The sequence below is a fragment of the Chironomus tepperi genome, unplaced genomic scaffold (genome assembly GCF_022539635.2).
Source record: "Chironomus tepperi strain 1889 unplaced genomic scaffold, CSIRO-AGI_Ctep_v1 contig_48, whole genome shotgun sequence".
NCBI classification, from domain to species: domain Eukaryota; kingdom Metazoa; phylum Arthropoda; class Insecta; order Diptera; family Chironomidae; genus Chironomus; species Chironomus tepperi.
The window spans coordinates 620,368-636,371 of record NW_027226170.1 but is presented as its reverse complement, the minus strand read 5'-3'; the positions used below and the strand labels follow the sequence as shown (position 1 = coordinate 636,371).

The 16,004-nt window shown below is 32.4% G+C and overlaps 3 protein-coding genes and 1 long non-coding RNA gene across 4 annotated transcripts; 3 read left to right on the top strand and 1 right to left on the bottom strand.

Moving 5' to 3' along the window:
• The first annotated feature begins 108 nt into the window (after positions 1 to 108).
• shtd (anaphase promoting complex subunit 1) lies at positions 109 to 6,273 on the top strand. Its single transcript, XM_070652579.1, has 4 exons — positions 109 to 942; positions 1,004 to 4,163; positions 4,311 to 5,611; positions 5,768 to 6,273. Exons 1-4 carry the CDS (start codon positions 241 to 243, stop codon positions 6,212 to 6,214), a joined length of 5,610 nt encoding a protein of 1,869 aa, XP_070508680.1. The 5' UTR covers positions 109 to 240; the 3' UTR covers positions 6,215 to 6,273.
• A 127-nt stretch (positions 6,274 to 6,400) lies between these two features.
• On the bottom strand, positions 6,401 to 11,925 carry Remo (Remoulade). Its single transcript, XM_070652577.1, has 3 exons — positions 11,683 to 11,925; positions 7,978 to 11,612; positions 6,401 to 7,790 (listed from the first exon to the last, which is right to left on the bottom strand). Exons 1-3 carry the CDS (start codon positions 11,874 to 11,876, stop codon positions 6,727 to 6,729), a joined length of 4,893 nt encoding a protein of 1,630 aa, XP_070508678.1. The 5' UTR covers positions 11,877 to 11,925; the 3' UTR covers positions 6,401 to 6,726.
• On the top strand, positions 7,971 to 15,637 carry LOC139100001 (GATA zinc finger domain-containing protein 8-like). The gene is made up of 4 exons (XM_070652578.1): positions 7,971 to 8,130; positions 14,209 to 14,378; positions 14,489 to 14,687; positions 14,768 to 15,637. The coding sequence occupies exons 3-4, from the start codon at positions 14,492 to 14,494 to the stop codon at positions 15,232 to 15,234; spliced, it is 663 nt and encodes a 220-aa protein (XP_070508679.1). The 5' UTR covers positions 7,971 to 8,130; positions 14,209 to 14,378; positions 14,489 to 14,491; the 3' UTR covers positions 15,235 to 15,637.
• On the top strand, positions 12,476 to 13,294 carry LOC139099951 (uncharacterized). The gene is made up of 3 exons (XR_011545384.1): positions 12,476 to 12,658; positions 12,751 to 12,798; positions 13,031 to 13,294. It is a non-coding gene; the product is annotated as an uncharacterized lncRNA (long non-coding RNA).
• Positions 15,638 to 16,004: the final 367 nt, after the last annotated feature.

Sequence of the window (16,004 nt, the reverse complement as noted above, 5' to 3'; positions counted from 1 at the left end):
TCTAAATTAACTAATATTCTTGGACGTCTTTAAAAATTGTTTATTCTAAGCTGTAAACGTTTCTACAACATAAGTCCTTTCTTAAAATATCGTAACGATCGTTTCAAATTTAAACTCGTCAAAAAAGTAGTTTGGCGAAAACGAAGCGCAGAAAAGAGTTAAAAATTAATTAAATTGAGTGAAACTTGATGGTACAGTTGCAGCTAACAGTTTAACAATCTGGATGTCCATCAAGAAGATATGATTGCTGCACTAGATCCTTTAGAATTCGTTCCAAACGGTCGGAAAATTGTGAAAGAACATTGTGGTCCTCTAAACAAAAAAGCCGAATCAATTTCTAATGAGTTTATTCTACTTGATCGTTTAAGAAATGTTAATATTAGTGCAGAAGAACATCATAATGAATCGTGGAAGATACGAGAGTTCTATAGAAATGACGTAAAAAATGATATTCAATTTCTCGCTGCTCCGATTGCAAATTCGGAAGAAGAATTATATTTCTCCGGAAATACAGTTGTTTGGTCTAGAGGAAGAGATAATACATCATCAGAAATATGTTATACAACCGAAAGTCAAGTTCAGTTTGCCTTTTTCTGTAATCAAAATTTCCTTGATCCAGATTACAAGATACAAAAAGGACCATCCAAAAAGTCCAATCAAAGTCTGGATCATCAAGGAATTGGTATTATTGATACGACTAGTCTTAAAGTATATGCAAAGAATGGAGAAAATCTTATAACGGCAATAGAATCGCCGATAAGGAAAATTTGGATAACAAAGTACTGTATTTTAATCGAAAAGGATGCATCTACAGACATGGTCGATGGTCATGTATTGCCAATGCCTCGGATATTCTCATTGACTCATGCTTTGGATGACATGTTTCCAGTTTTGCTTAAAGTTCAACTATTAGTCAGTTACATTACAGAGGATGAATATAAGGTAATTAATTGAATTATGCACTAAAACTTAATGCTGACCGTTATTTTATTATCTTAATTAGATAATTTTCACATGCGATGAGAGTGACTTGGTGTTGATGTTTAATGCTCGCATTGGAAAGCATTTGATTTGTAAGCTCCGAAAAGCTACAGACGATGAAGCAACAAGTGTTACTGGACATTATGACACATATATCAACCATTCAATGGCATCTATGACAGCTGGATTTGCTACAAGTGTTCATAATTCATTGAAGACTCCTGGCCGACAAACTCCAACATCATCCAATAATCCAAACATCTTCAGCTTTCATAATTCAATATCAGCAAATTATCGGTCAAGTTTGAAATCATTTACAGATTCAACAATCAATAAGAACTCAATATCAATGATCGCACGAAAGATTGGCGAATGTGAGCCTTCAAAGCCACTCGTTCCTGACTTGATTTTTGAACAAATTTGGTCTGAAAACTCATCAAATTGGAATGAATATAATGAAATGTCATCAAAAGGATTCCTTCATACTGATTTTATAGGTCAACAGTACTTTTGCTTCTTACTTCCAAAATCATTCAAATTGAATCTCCTTCAAGTTGAACGTATGAATAATGTCAATAGTCCAGTATTTGGATCTACTTTCTGTATTTCTGCAAAAGATGCTGTCAATTTACCAAAAATGAATATGATTGTGCTTTTATTGTCTTGTGGAACATTAATGATATATTCAGGGCCTGTTGCTGTTGGAAAAATTCATGTTGGTGGAATATTAAGTAATTTGACTGTATCGTCTATATTGAGCACACCAGCATTTCCAAAACGATCAAGTATCTTACCAAACATATCATCTCCAATGGTTGACATGAAATTGAATGAAGAATTTCACATGCTATCGCCAGTTCATCCACTCCAAAGTAATCCACACCGACTTAATAATTGTGTTTCATTGCGAGATCCAGTTTGGAATAGAATAACGTTGGCATTTTCAAGTGGCAAAATGTATCGAATTGAACTACCTCAAATGTGTGAAAATCCATTAATTAGGAAAATGCTTATTGCACTACGACAAATACTTCCGAAAGAAGCTCTAAAAATTCTAGTTCGATGGTATTCAGTCAAAAATTCACCAGGAACTAAGGATATAAGTTTGAAGAAGGAATTTGAAATGTTTAAGAGCTTATTATTGGAAATGATGGGACGTCCACATGAAGTATCGCATTCATCAAGTTCTAGTGCAATTGTGGATCCAAAAAAGCGACGAAAAAGTGAAAATGGAGCTGATTCCGATTGGGAATTTTTATTGGACATAAATAATTCTCATTGTACAAAAACAACAGAAAATGATGAGGAAGATCACGAGATGCTGCAAAATTATCATGCTGATTCACAGCTATTTCCATTTATTCCTGTCATTTTCTATTCGTTGCATTTGCTATATGAAGATATTAAGCTGGATTTGTCGATGAGTAACGAGTTGATCTTACTGTCTGAGCTTCTTTGCCAATTAGCAGTTGACTTTAAATTGGAAAGTTATCGATTCCATTACATCAAGGATAATCCACGACTAGTTTTCATCAAAACGAAACGAGAAATATCTGCAAATGATAGCGAAAAATTATTGAAGAAGGAACTGATCAGCGAACCAATAAACATTTTTGAGGAAATAACAAAACTAGCGAATAAAAAGAATAAGGAATTCAAACAATATCCATACATTCCAAATGTAAATTCATTATCGAAGGATATATTTGAAATATTGGCAATAATATTTGGTCGAGTCGAAACTGCGAGTCATGCTACAAAGCTTGTAACCTTATTGAATGAAAATGTTAATACGAAAATTCAGTTCCCAACACTTCCACAAACATCAATTCCAAAAACAGTTATTGATATTATGCTGAAGAAGAATATCACACGAGCACATTTGGAACGTATGCCTTTAATTGTTAATTATATCATCAGTCAGATTTTGGAGACTGTTCGTTTAAATCCTCCGATTGGTTGTAGTCGTGATGCTTACACATTGCTTTTAAGACCGGAACTTTATGTACATTCGTCATTCAAGAAGAATAAGAAATATCCAACACCAAAAGCACAGCAGGAAACATCATTGACACTACGCATACAAACACAACCGGATGTTATAGCTAAATCAGAAAAGGCACTTGTTGAGGACGATGGCATGGAGCATATTGATACAAAACTATTAAGGCTGAGGTTCCCTGATGATCTTCGGATTAACGATGTAAAAAAATTCCTTAACAGTTCAAAACCAGTAACAATTGATATAACTCAAGCACCAAACATGTCAGATCATGACTTTATAGAGGAACAGGAGAAGCAATTATTTTCTCTATGTACAAGAACAATGGCATTAAGCATAGGTCGTGGAATGTTTACCTTTAAAACTTATTATCCAGTTTTGACTGAAATTTTACCAATTCCAAAATTATGTTTAACTGGAAAGGAAACAGCACGAGGTGCAACAGTCGAGTTTCAACAAATAGAAGTGCCTGCAAATATGAGTTTATGGCCACAATTTCATAACGGAGTTGCTTCAGCATTAAGAATTGCCACAAATCCTTCAGATATTGATCCTGCATATATTTTGTACAATAAACCAAAAGAAGTGGAAATGCCACCTTCATATGCTGGATTTCTTATGGCTTTAGGCTTAACTTCGAGTCTTAAATCTCTTTCGGATACATATCTTTATGACTTTTTAATAAGATCTGAGGAATTGCTTAGTGTTGGATTGATTCTTGGAATGGCTGCAAGTTATCGAGGAACAATGGATACAAAAATAACAAGGATGTTATCCATACACATTGAATCTTTATTGCCACCAACAGCAATAGAATTAGATGTACCACATAATGTTCAAGTAGCTGCATTGCTCGGCATTGGATTAGTTTACCAAAATTCAAATAAACGGTATGTTGCAGAAGCACTTCTTCAAGAAATTAATAGGCCACCAGGACCTGAAATGGAGAATTATGTTGAGAGAGAATCATATGCTTTATCTGCTGGCTTAGCTCTTGGAATGGTGTGTCTTGAAGCTGGAAATAAGGATGTCGGATTAGATGACCTCAATCTTGCTGATACTCTTCATTATTACATGATTGGAGGAACTAAACGTTCACTTACCGGGACTCAACGTGACAAATACAAGTTACCAAGTTTTCAGATACGTGAAGGTGATCAAGTTAATATCGATGTAACTTGTAAGTTGCTAATCAATTTTTAACGTTTTTCAAAATTTTATATTTTGAATCGGTTATTAAAATTTCAGTTTATTTGAATTTTTTAATACCGTTAAATTTCGATTTTATAAAAACCGTTAAAATTTTCACTATTTATTTTCTATCTAGCACCTGGCTCAACTATAGCTTTAGGATTGATGTATTTTGCAAGTGGAAATGAAGCAGTTGCTGACTGGATGAAACCTCCAGAAACTATGTTTTTGTTAGATTTTGTTAGACCAGATTTGTTATTGTTAAGAGTTATTGCTAGAGGATTAATTATGTGGAATACAATTGAGCCTACTGCTGAATGGATTAATTCGCAAATATCAAAGACTCTCTCGAAAATTATTAAACAACGTCCAGATCCTGAAAATGATCCACTGGACTTAGATCATGAAGCAATTTGTCAATCATATTGTAATATAGTTACTGGAGCTGCTATGGTTATTGGACTTAGATATGCAGGAACAGAAAATTTAGTAGCGTTCAAGACATTGAAGAAAATCATTACATTCTTCTTCTCTGCGAATGGTCAGTACATTGGAGAATATGCAGGAAAATCAACAGTAGAATCATGCATTATTTTAGTGCTAATTTCATTATCATTAGTCTTTGCTGGAACTGGAAATTTACAAATTCTGAGAATGATTAGAATGACACGTTCAAGAATCGGTCCACAAAATAGTTCCGTAACTTATGGATCACATATGGCAATTCATATGGCTTTAGGATTTTTGTTCCTTGGTGCTGGAAGATATACAATCTCAAGAAGACCTCAAGCTATTGCTGCTTTAATTTGTTCCTTATTTCCTAAATTTCCTGCACACAGTAATGATAATCGTTATCATTTACAAGCCTTACGACATCTTTACGTATTAGCTGTTGAGCCTAGATTATTTCTACCACGTGATCTTGATAGTGGCAAATTGGTTGTCTGTAAATTAAGCTATATTGAGTTTGATCAAAAGTCTATGATAGAGACCATGGCTCCCTGCATTCTACCCGAATTGGATACATTGAAAGCAGTTTATATTAATGATGTCAATTACTGGCCAATTGTGTTTGAACGTGACAGGAATTGGGATACGTTGATTGAAATCTTAAAGTCAAATGAGTGCATTGATATTGTACAGAAAGCTGGATGCTTATCACACTTGGATGATCCTAATCGACTAAAGAGTTTATTTGCACAAACACTGACAACTGAAAAGTTTTCATCATGGAAAATTGAACCCTCAAACTTGATGTCTTTCTACAATAATCAGTTGATGGCAAACTTGACAAAAGTGATAATGCATGCGGAACATGAAATGGAATTGAATATTAAAGGAAAGCAAAATCTTCGTGATAATGTATTGCTTCAAATATACGATTGTCTGACTAGAGACAAAACTCATGCTTTGGGGATATATGTTTCAATTGATAATGTAAGTAAAACTAATTTAATATTTTCATTAAAACCTTACAAATGACTAAAACAATTGTATGGTTATGAATAATTAAAAGGAAATTTGTAGCGTTTTTGAATTCAAATTTTTGAAAACCGTTAAATTTTAAATCTTTACCGTTTTCTCTATTTACAGATTATTGAGTCAATAATCAATAATAACCCAACAAAATCAACAGATTTATGGCAATTGAAAATCTTATCAACATTGATTCAAAACAAGTCCCTACAAACTGGAACTGCGGGTGAACAGTCGTCGTCAAATCTCCTATCAAATGAGATCCTGAGATCGTTGCTTGCCAAAGCTAAAGTGATAATGAATGAAAAGCTCAGTTTACACAAGCATTTAATTAAGCAGATGCTTTATGCAAAAGATTCAAACTTCCTTCAAAGCTTTTGCTTTTCATCAATTGTGGAACTTATGGAGCTTGCTACATATTACGATTTGTCATTTAATCTTCTGGATGATTCATTAAAAATTGAACGAATGAACTTATTACAATTCATTGTAGAGTTTAAGAAGCGAGATACTCAGCATAAAGAAACTGAATTTATTGCAAATCTGTGGAAAATATTGTTATAATACGTAAAAATAAATGAAAAACAAATTTAAGATTTTTTTATGTAAAATTTTTAATATAATTAATTAGCAATTTTTCAATTTTGTTTTTCTCCTTACAATGTTTGTAATTTCCTATATGTACAGCACAAATAGCAAGGCATATATTCACAGTTCATCTTTATAAATGCATAAATGAAAAAAAAAAGATTTCAATGCGTGTAAAATACACATTATATTAATAAGTTTGTATATCTCTTAACATAAAGCAATGATGGATTATAATTATTATTGGCTTAATTAGAGAGCATCCTTAATAATATTAAGTATAGACAACCTTAAATAGCTGCAAAGGTGTATCCAAGGATCCTTCAACACTCAAATAATCTTCTGGATACACCCCTGATTATTTTAAAGTTAGCGCGTAAAGCAACACTGCGTCATCAATTTTAATGGAAAGGATATCATCTTAATAATAAAAACAGAGGTAGTTTAAGTAATTAAAAATTATAAATACTTTGAAAGTTATCTTTAAACTAATCCATAATACTGCTCTCGTCCTCAGTAGGTCCCGTATTTTGAAAGATATAATTTCGTGTGACTTTTAAATTTTTCGGTTTAGGTAGCGGTGCAGGTTTCTTTTTAACTTGTGGAATCTCTGTTGGACCTCGTACCTGCTGATAAAGTTGATCAATTCCATCTTCATCACTTTGTTGTGGATGAATTAGAAAGTCACTTGAGCAATTAAATTCATGATTTGCATTGTCGTCATCCTCGTCGTCGTCACTGATTCCGAAATTCAGATTATCTCTTTCAGCTAGGATGAAATTATCCATATCATTTTCAGGTTGTGGTGCATAAAAGTCCTGACTTCTTATGGACAATTCCGAATTTTGATAATTAATATCACTAAAGTTTGTTGGACTTGAATTTCTGTGAACTGATGACGAATTGTAAATGCTAAAGTTGGCTGTGTTATCAGGATTTAGGAATATTGGGGTACATTCGAGACTATTTGAGTTATTTTGATTCATAAGATCATCCATGCTGGAATCATTTACAGTATCATTGCTTATTGTAAAATTGCTTTGCTGATCAAATTCATCAATATCGCACATTGACGGTGCAATTAATATCGGACTTCTTGATTCTTCCCGACTTATCATCATTGATGAAGTCACATGAACATCATCTGTGATTTGGTATGTTACAGAAGCTGCTTCAGATACAGGTAGCATGTCAATAAGATTATTTTGATCAAGTAATGATATGTTGTTAAAGGAAATGGATCTTGTATGAGTCTCATGATAATCTAAACTTGTCATCATGTTCAGCTGATCTAGCGATCTTGATTTTGATCTTAATGTTCGAGGTGATTGCTTAAAAACTGATTTTCCTGAAATTTCCAATGCTGGTGATATGTATGCTTCCTCACGTGATAAGTCTAAATCATTTTCTGTTTTTGTGGGTGTGTGGAACTGTGAATGCTCTGGAGGTGATGGAAGACCAATAATATTCATTTGTTCTAAGGTACTAGCGTCTGTATTTGTTTTCACAATGAGTGGTTCAACTTCTTCACGATCTGATGATTCATTAACTTCTATATTATTAATTAAAGAAGAATTAGATTAAAGATTAAAGAAAACGGTTTACAAAATTTTGGATTTTTAACGGTTTTTAAATTTTTGAATTGAATCGGTTCTTTAAATAATTCAAAATTTATCCGTTATTTGTTAGGTTAGAGATTTAGAAAAATTATTGTTTGAATAAAAAGTGAGTAAATTTACCTTGAATAGTGTTTCCAATGAGATTCTTAGTGTTAACATAAAGTGGACCTTCACCGCAAAGTGAATTATCAATAAGCTTATTAATATTACACGACTTATCAGAATTTTTCTGCTTTTCATCGATTTTATAAACTGGATCTTGATTATCGTGCAGTAAGTTTGTATAATTGTTAACAGTGTTAGCCTCAATATTGTTAATTTTACTTTTCAATGTACTAACACGTAATCCTTCATTACAAATGTCATTAAATAATTCACTTTCATTGCAACTATCTGACAGAATATTTGAATTTGAGAATTGCTTCATTTTTGTCTTATTTTCGTCCACGTGAATGTTAGTATTATTAACTTTACTGCTAGTTCCTAGCATTTCGCTGACGGGTTTTGAGTATGACATGATAGTTGATGAAATATCGCTGGAATTATCATTAAAATCATTTCTCCGTTGGACATCAATATTATTTAATTTATGGAGCTTCCTTTGTTTCTTAAAGAATCTTCTTGCTGCATTGCTTTGTGATGGATTGTAGAACATTTCTGCATTACTAGAATCATCTCCATAAACTGATGCTTGATGCCTTTGCATTGTCATCATAAAATTTGATGCTCCATTTTGCTTGACCAGCATTGGATCAACTATATGTTCCATAGATGATTTTAAACGAACTGATCCAATACTTGATAATGGACGTTGTCTTGAATTCTGACTATTTGATCTTGATAAATGCATTGGCTGGTGATAAAATACCGTTCCAATTGTTGTTCTGTCGCAATCCTTAATTGGAGTCGTTACAACTTTCGACGATTTTCCACAATGACGGAATTTCGACCAAATAGCTCGTACGTCACTTCTTGCGAGACCATAAAAGAACATTGTAAAGCATCCAAGGAAAGTTGCAAATAATGCAAAAGCAATTGAGAAGATTTCCTCCTCATAAATGACACGTTCATTGAATGGAAATGATACAGCAATTCCTGCAGATATCCACGTCAATAAATAAAGCACAAGCATAATAATGTAAGATTTCAATTGTGTTCTTGGACTTGATTCTAAATCATCTGCAGAACTATTTGTTGGTTGTGTACTTAAACTTCTCACGCTACGTACACTCCGTACACTTCTAGCTGCATTTACTGCATTATTTGATTCTAGAAGATCGATTTCTAATGCTTCAGTTCCTTCAGACAAATGTGCATTATAAACTGTTCGATTTCTCAAATGGAATCGAATACAAATAAACATGATGATAAGGAAGAAGAGGAGTATGGAAGCAGGTAAAAATAGTGCACCAAGTTCTGAGCTTGAATCCATAAAACAATGTGTATAGCTTGCATATTCCTTAATATTAACTGCTGAATTAATACCACAAATTAATAATGCGATACCATAACCGACAAAATAGAGTCCAAGGACGCTCTTTTTAATCCTCTGTTCTTCTCTGGGCATATCATCTTCCATACCAATACGATCACTCCTGGATACTCTCTTGTACATGTTGCTTACTGATACGCAAATCCATAAAAGGACACATAAACTTAAATAATGAATTGAAATTCCGAAAAATTGGCACACTTTATGATCCTCAGTTTGATAAATTCCAATGGCAAAAACAAACACTAAAGCTGATATGGATATCCAGGTATTAATCAAAGAATGCTTGATTCTTCTTCCCATCATAATCTCATTGAAATGAAATATATATGTAACGATTACTAGCCACATTGACATGAACAGTATAAAGGATCCAAAATAGAAAGCGAATGGCGAGTATCGGAACTTAGCTCCAGCATCAGGACGATCAGGAAAATCATTTAATGCTTTTGTGTGTTGTACAAGACCGTAGAATCCTAAACGATTACACGAAAACATCAACATTCCATGTGAGTAATGTAGTGATTGACATCCTTGACTTAATGACCAATCTCCAGTTCCATTCTTCAAGTCTGAATCCCACCAAACTGGTTTTGGTATGCTGATATCATCATGAAAAGGAGCTCCACGGAGAACAATGTAAATTGGATCTGATAAGTTTTTCGGAATCATTGGAACCAGTGAGCTTGATTGGGACATAATTTTGGCTCCAATAATATTGGACGTAACTTGAAAGTTTCCTTGGACACGATTTTGTGGAAATAGCTTTGTATTTTGATAAACAGACACTAATAATCTGTGCGAATGACTTTGTGGATTTGAGTATTGTGTGGCTGGAAACTGAATACTTGCTTCAATATTTCTCTCATGAAATGCAAGGCTCTGCATTTTACTGGCTGTGTTACATTGAAAGATTCTATGTCCATCGATTTTGATCCATGAGCAAAGGATTCCAACAGAAATGTCACTTGGAATGTTAAATAGCTCAATTGCCAGATTAGATTTCTGTGAATCTGCAGATGCTGAATAAGATGCTGCTAATTCTACTGCATCAATTAGTTTCTTGCAAGTTCCATTTATAGCTTGTGCTTGTTCCAGCAAATTCCTTGGAAATTCCATAAGATTTGATACAATATCGATAATTATGGAACCTAGTTCCTTTTCTGTGTGGACGAATTCAAGATAATTCTCAATTGTCTTCTCAATATAAACTATATCTAATGGATCTTGAAACTTGAGCTGTCCATCCTCGTATAATTTGCTTGTATAAGTTTTCAGTCTTCTTGCTGATTCCAAAACACTTCCTCGTGCGATAGACAAATTAACTTTAGAAAATTGCTCCAAAATTCGAGTAGTTTCTCGGATATATGGACAGTTTGAGTTATCAATAGCTTCCCATTTTCCAGCCTCATTACATCTTCTTACTGCATAGCTTCCTCCAACACCTTCAATTGAGCATGGAAGCTTTACATTATTTCCACGAATAGTTTTTGGCCATGAAAACCATCCTTTATTATCGTTAGTCTCTATAGACTTGCAATACTCTGTTTTCTCGGATATGACAAATACAGACACAGTTCTTGATAAATTTGCCTGCAATGATATCAAGGTACAATCAAACATGCCTGAATGATTTCTAGTAATATAAGGAATTTTCAGGACTGAATATAAGATTCCTGAATCTGAGTAATGTCGTTCGTCTATGATGACGGATGGGAATTTTTCGCGAGGATTGAGAAATATCACATCATCCTGACTTTCAGCATCGATAATTTTCTCGGACCATCCCCAATAAATCTTTGTGATGTAGTCTTCAGATTCTCGCATTGATCCAATAGCAACACGAGGTGCTCGACACATTAACGTCAATGAATCTCCTTCAAATATCAATTGTGGCTTATCAGGTACTAAATCAAGCACTGAACCTTGATTGTGATTAAATTGTGAACAATGAATGTCATTTCCAACTTGAATTTTCTTCAATGGCTGTCCTTTAAATTCTTCTGGTGTTGCACACTTTGGTGGTGGTTTGAGCTTAATTCCATAGGATCTTGAGAATTCAGGAAGCCACAGCAATTCACAATTACATGCTAACGGATTTGATGATATATCTAATATTTTTAATGATTTTACATTGTCTAAGGCACCTTGAAAAATGTTTATAATTTGATTGTTGCTAAAGTTCAATCGAGTCAATTTACTAAAATCTCCGGTACTGAATGAACCTTCGTCCAGTTTTGTTATGAAGTTATTTGACAAATCTCTGTAAATTAATAATTAAGATTACATTAATTATATTAAACAACTAGTAATGAGAAGTAAAGTATACATACAAGTGAACTATCTCAGCTGAAATATTCCCGAAAGATATTTCTTTTATATCCTTTATTTTTTCGCATTTAACTTTCAATCCATTTTCTTCATTTTTCTCACATTGGCACATTTGGGGACAATTCAAATCATTTTGTCCATTTGTACGAAACCATATTAAGCAAAGAATATAAAATAATAATAGAAATTTAATCATCTTTCACTAAATTTTCCATTAAAATTTTCAAAGAACATCACTCCATTTTTGTTTATTGCTACACATTAAAAAGTTTTTTCGACTTGCTGACTCGAGTGAAAATTTCAGAAATTTATGCTCAACATATTTTATGAAAATTATCGATTTTATGAATTGAATGGATGTAATTTAAATTGTCACTTGAAAGATGTGCTTGGAATGTATGTGAATAACTGCTGTAGATCAAATGTCCTTAAGGTTTTAATTCAATTTTTTGAGATTGAAAATTTTTACACATCAAAGTACACATCAGATTTTTGGGGGTCGCCTACTTAGTGGAAAATGTCAAATTCTAAATATCCTTTAAGAATATTTTGTTTTGATTCCTTTTATGCTTCTTATATCGAATATGTTTACATAACATATCAAAAATGACTTAAAAATACTGCCATAAGAACATAATACTTTGCAATAGCATGCGACCATAAATTTTTATGTCTTAATTAGTCTCACTTGGATGATAAATGGAACTAACCCCCTAGAATATATTTTTTTTCTTTTAAATTTTCATAACCGTCTCAATACTCTTTCTATGCCATCATTTCACTCATATCATTGCGCATAAACACATCAGAAACTAGAAATCATCGTAGCACATCCATTTCTCATTGTTGTTAAATTTAAAAGTCATTTCTGTTGTTGATAATTAATTTAGTGCCACATTAAACTGTTCATTATGTGTGAATTAAAAGTATATTTCCAAAATGATCAAACAATGTTCCTGCCAGGACAAGTTTTGAATGGTTTGTAAAGCTTCAAAGTTTTTATTACATAATGACTCGATAGTAATTAATCTATTTCCTTTAAAAATTGTATTTTACTATGCGGGCTATAGGTGAAGTGTCATTGGAAATCACGAAAAAGAAAATTTATCGTTTTCGAGGTATGAACTTATTTGAGTAGGTGATGTTTTTTTGTTATAGCTTAATTTCTTTTTGACATTATGACTGTCTGTGATAGCGATAATAAACATGAAAAGTGCTTCATGTAAACAACTTTTTTTTCATATGTCGCGACTCGACGTCAAAAAGTCTAATGATGTGCTTGACCTAAATAAACATGTCTTTTTTTTCTCTCCCCTTTCCACATACAATTTATATCGCCCAATCTAATAGGATTAAAGGTTGCTGCGCGCGGATATGCTATTTGCAAATTTAAGGAAGGGGGTGATTCCTTCTTCGCAAAGGAGACTGAGTACGTCGGACGACAACAGTACGTGTCTGAATCAGTTAACATTTTCAAGTGCTCTAGCAGTGATGCACCAATGCTTTTCAAGCCTGATAAATATACTTATAAATTCTGATTCAAGTTGCCAACTGAAATACCGTCAAGTTTGAATGGAAAGTATGGAAAAATTCGTTATTATGTTGAAGCATGTATGATTACTGAATGGGAATATGACATTTATGCCAAAACTCCTTTCACGGTTATAAGATTGGAGGATATAAGTAAACGAATTGATTTGATGGAGAAACGATGTGAAGAAACTATATCGGCTTTTGGATGCTTTGGATGTAAAACTAAACCGTTGTATCTAAAAGCATCTATTCCTTTTACGGGATACGCTTCGGGACAGGAAATTAGAGTCACGATCTATATATTCAATAAATGTGGATTTGATGTTTCACGTACAGTACTTTCATTGAAACGTCAACATACTTGCAATTCTATTAAACCTGAAAAGAAAGTCATTGTCGATTCCAAATCTATTGCAAAAACAATTTGTGAAGGTGTTAAGAATAATTGTGAGAAGAAAATTTTGGGTGTGATTACGATTCCAAAAATGACATTGAACTCTACTGAAAATTCGTTGACAATAAACCCCATCTGTAAATTATCTCACTTTGTTCAGGTTTCTGCATGCGTTATTGGATTTTATCAATCCCCAAAAGTTCAATTCAACGTTACTATTGGTACTAAACCGTTAAATTACGAATATAAATTACAACAAGATAGTGTTGATTGTTAATTATATTACTTTGTTCTAATAAAAGACTAGGACCAAATTCATGTTAACAGTAAATTAAAGTTTTTAATTCAATTCATTTGACTTGAATCCTTTATGAAGCGACGACTTTTGTCTCTTTAACGTATTTCGAAAATTTGAATTACTGTTTTCGAATATCGAAAATTTTGAAATGTTTGCAAAGTAGACTGGAGACATTTGGAGTGAAAATAATTATTTATTGACATTTTTTAACAACACTGCTACCTAACTTAAACCTCTTTGTATTATTTAGAGGCTAATTTACTAAAGACAAAACTCATAAAATACATTTTTCTGATTTTACAGAGATAAAAGTTATCTAACAAAAAAGTTGACGCGCCGCTCACTAGATCACCACCAAACTTCACGAACACATTTTGTTTTGGAAGAGAAAGACGATTCAACTGATAAAAACTGTAATTAATTTACTTATAGAACATTTGATAACTTACAAATAGAAAGAAAACAGCTTTAAGGTAAGAATATAGCTACTGCACTTATCAGTTTTATTGAATTTCTTATAAATAAATGAAAAAAAGTAATTGAAAATTTTTCTTAAATTTTTTACATGTTTTATTAAATTTAGAAGATGACAGATATAATTTCAATGTTAGCTCAAGCCCAAAATAAGGCACAGAATGAGAATAATTCACGACAACAGAATGATTCGGTCGCTTCTTTCTTCAATTCTATAAGCAAACAACCAAGTACAAATAATTCAACATTACCGATACAAATTAAACAAAATACATTAGAATCTATAGAAAGAAATGTCATTCCAAACCGTAAGTTTGATAAATCTTCAAGGTCTTATGTACTTGAATTATTGATTTTTCATTTAATACGCTATTTTGTTTTTTTTTAGAGGATACTCAGAACAACAATGCATCTCATAATGATCTCCAAACTGAAAATTCCCCTCTAGCAATGTTCTTGAATTCAAATAACTTTAACACTGTACGGACAGGACAAGAGACTAATAGTTCTGCATTAGGAAGTGCTTCAAAAGTACAAAATACGGCAACACCGCAAGCGTACAATAAAATTATTCAGTCGCAACAGCCATTGCCAATAAAGAATAATAAGAATATATCGTCAAATGGAACTGCCAGTGGTGCTAAGGAAACGACAAAGTTGATAACTCCTAATATGCTCGTACAGTCAAATAACAATAATACGAATAATAACAATATTAACATTAAGGGTGATAAGAAGCAACCTGAGCCATTAACACAGAATCAAATGATACAAGCTTTGAAATATCTCATTGAGAATGATGACGACTTTACAAAGAAAGTACATGATGCATATTTGAAATCGTTAAAGAACTAAGTCACTTCACTTGCCAGTTAATGACTAGAAGAACTACAGCATCTGTGTTTCAATGCATTTACTTACGATTTTATCCATCGATGTCTATTTCTATTAATATTATTATGTGCATTTTTAGAAATGTTGATAAATTGCCGTAAGACGTTTTCTTTTTCCTTCTTTATTTCTTTTATATTTTACAAGTTTAATAAACAAATAAATAATAATACTTATCCACAAGTCAAAACAATGATAATAGATTGAGCATAGTAGATTGTTAAATGTTAAAAAATACATCTCGATGGATCTTTAGAAGACAATTTTTTTTATTACTTAAATGTACTTTTTCATGAGGAAAATAAATCCATAAAAATAAATTTTAAATGTCAATAAAAGAATGGAACGAGAATCAATAAAGATGTATCTTTAATTGGCTGAAATTATGGTTTTAAATCAATTTGGTGTTTTTACACTTTGTGTGGCTAACGGACTACATAATTTAACGGAATTTTAAATTTATTCACTACATTTAGACTTAAGGTGAGTAACTGACAAAAAAATTTTGAAAACTTAACGGAATTTTATATTTTGAAATTTATTCACCACGTTTGGAAGGTTTGTTAAAATTTAAATTTGAAATGTACGTTATTAAAATAAAATTTCAACGGAATTTTAAATTTTGAAATTTATTCATCACATTTGGAAGGTTTGCTGAAATTTAAATTTAAAATGCAGGTTAAATTTCAATTTATTCAACTTCAGTTTAGTTATGCATGGATGTCAACTGGATC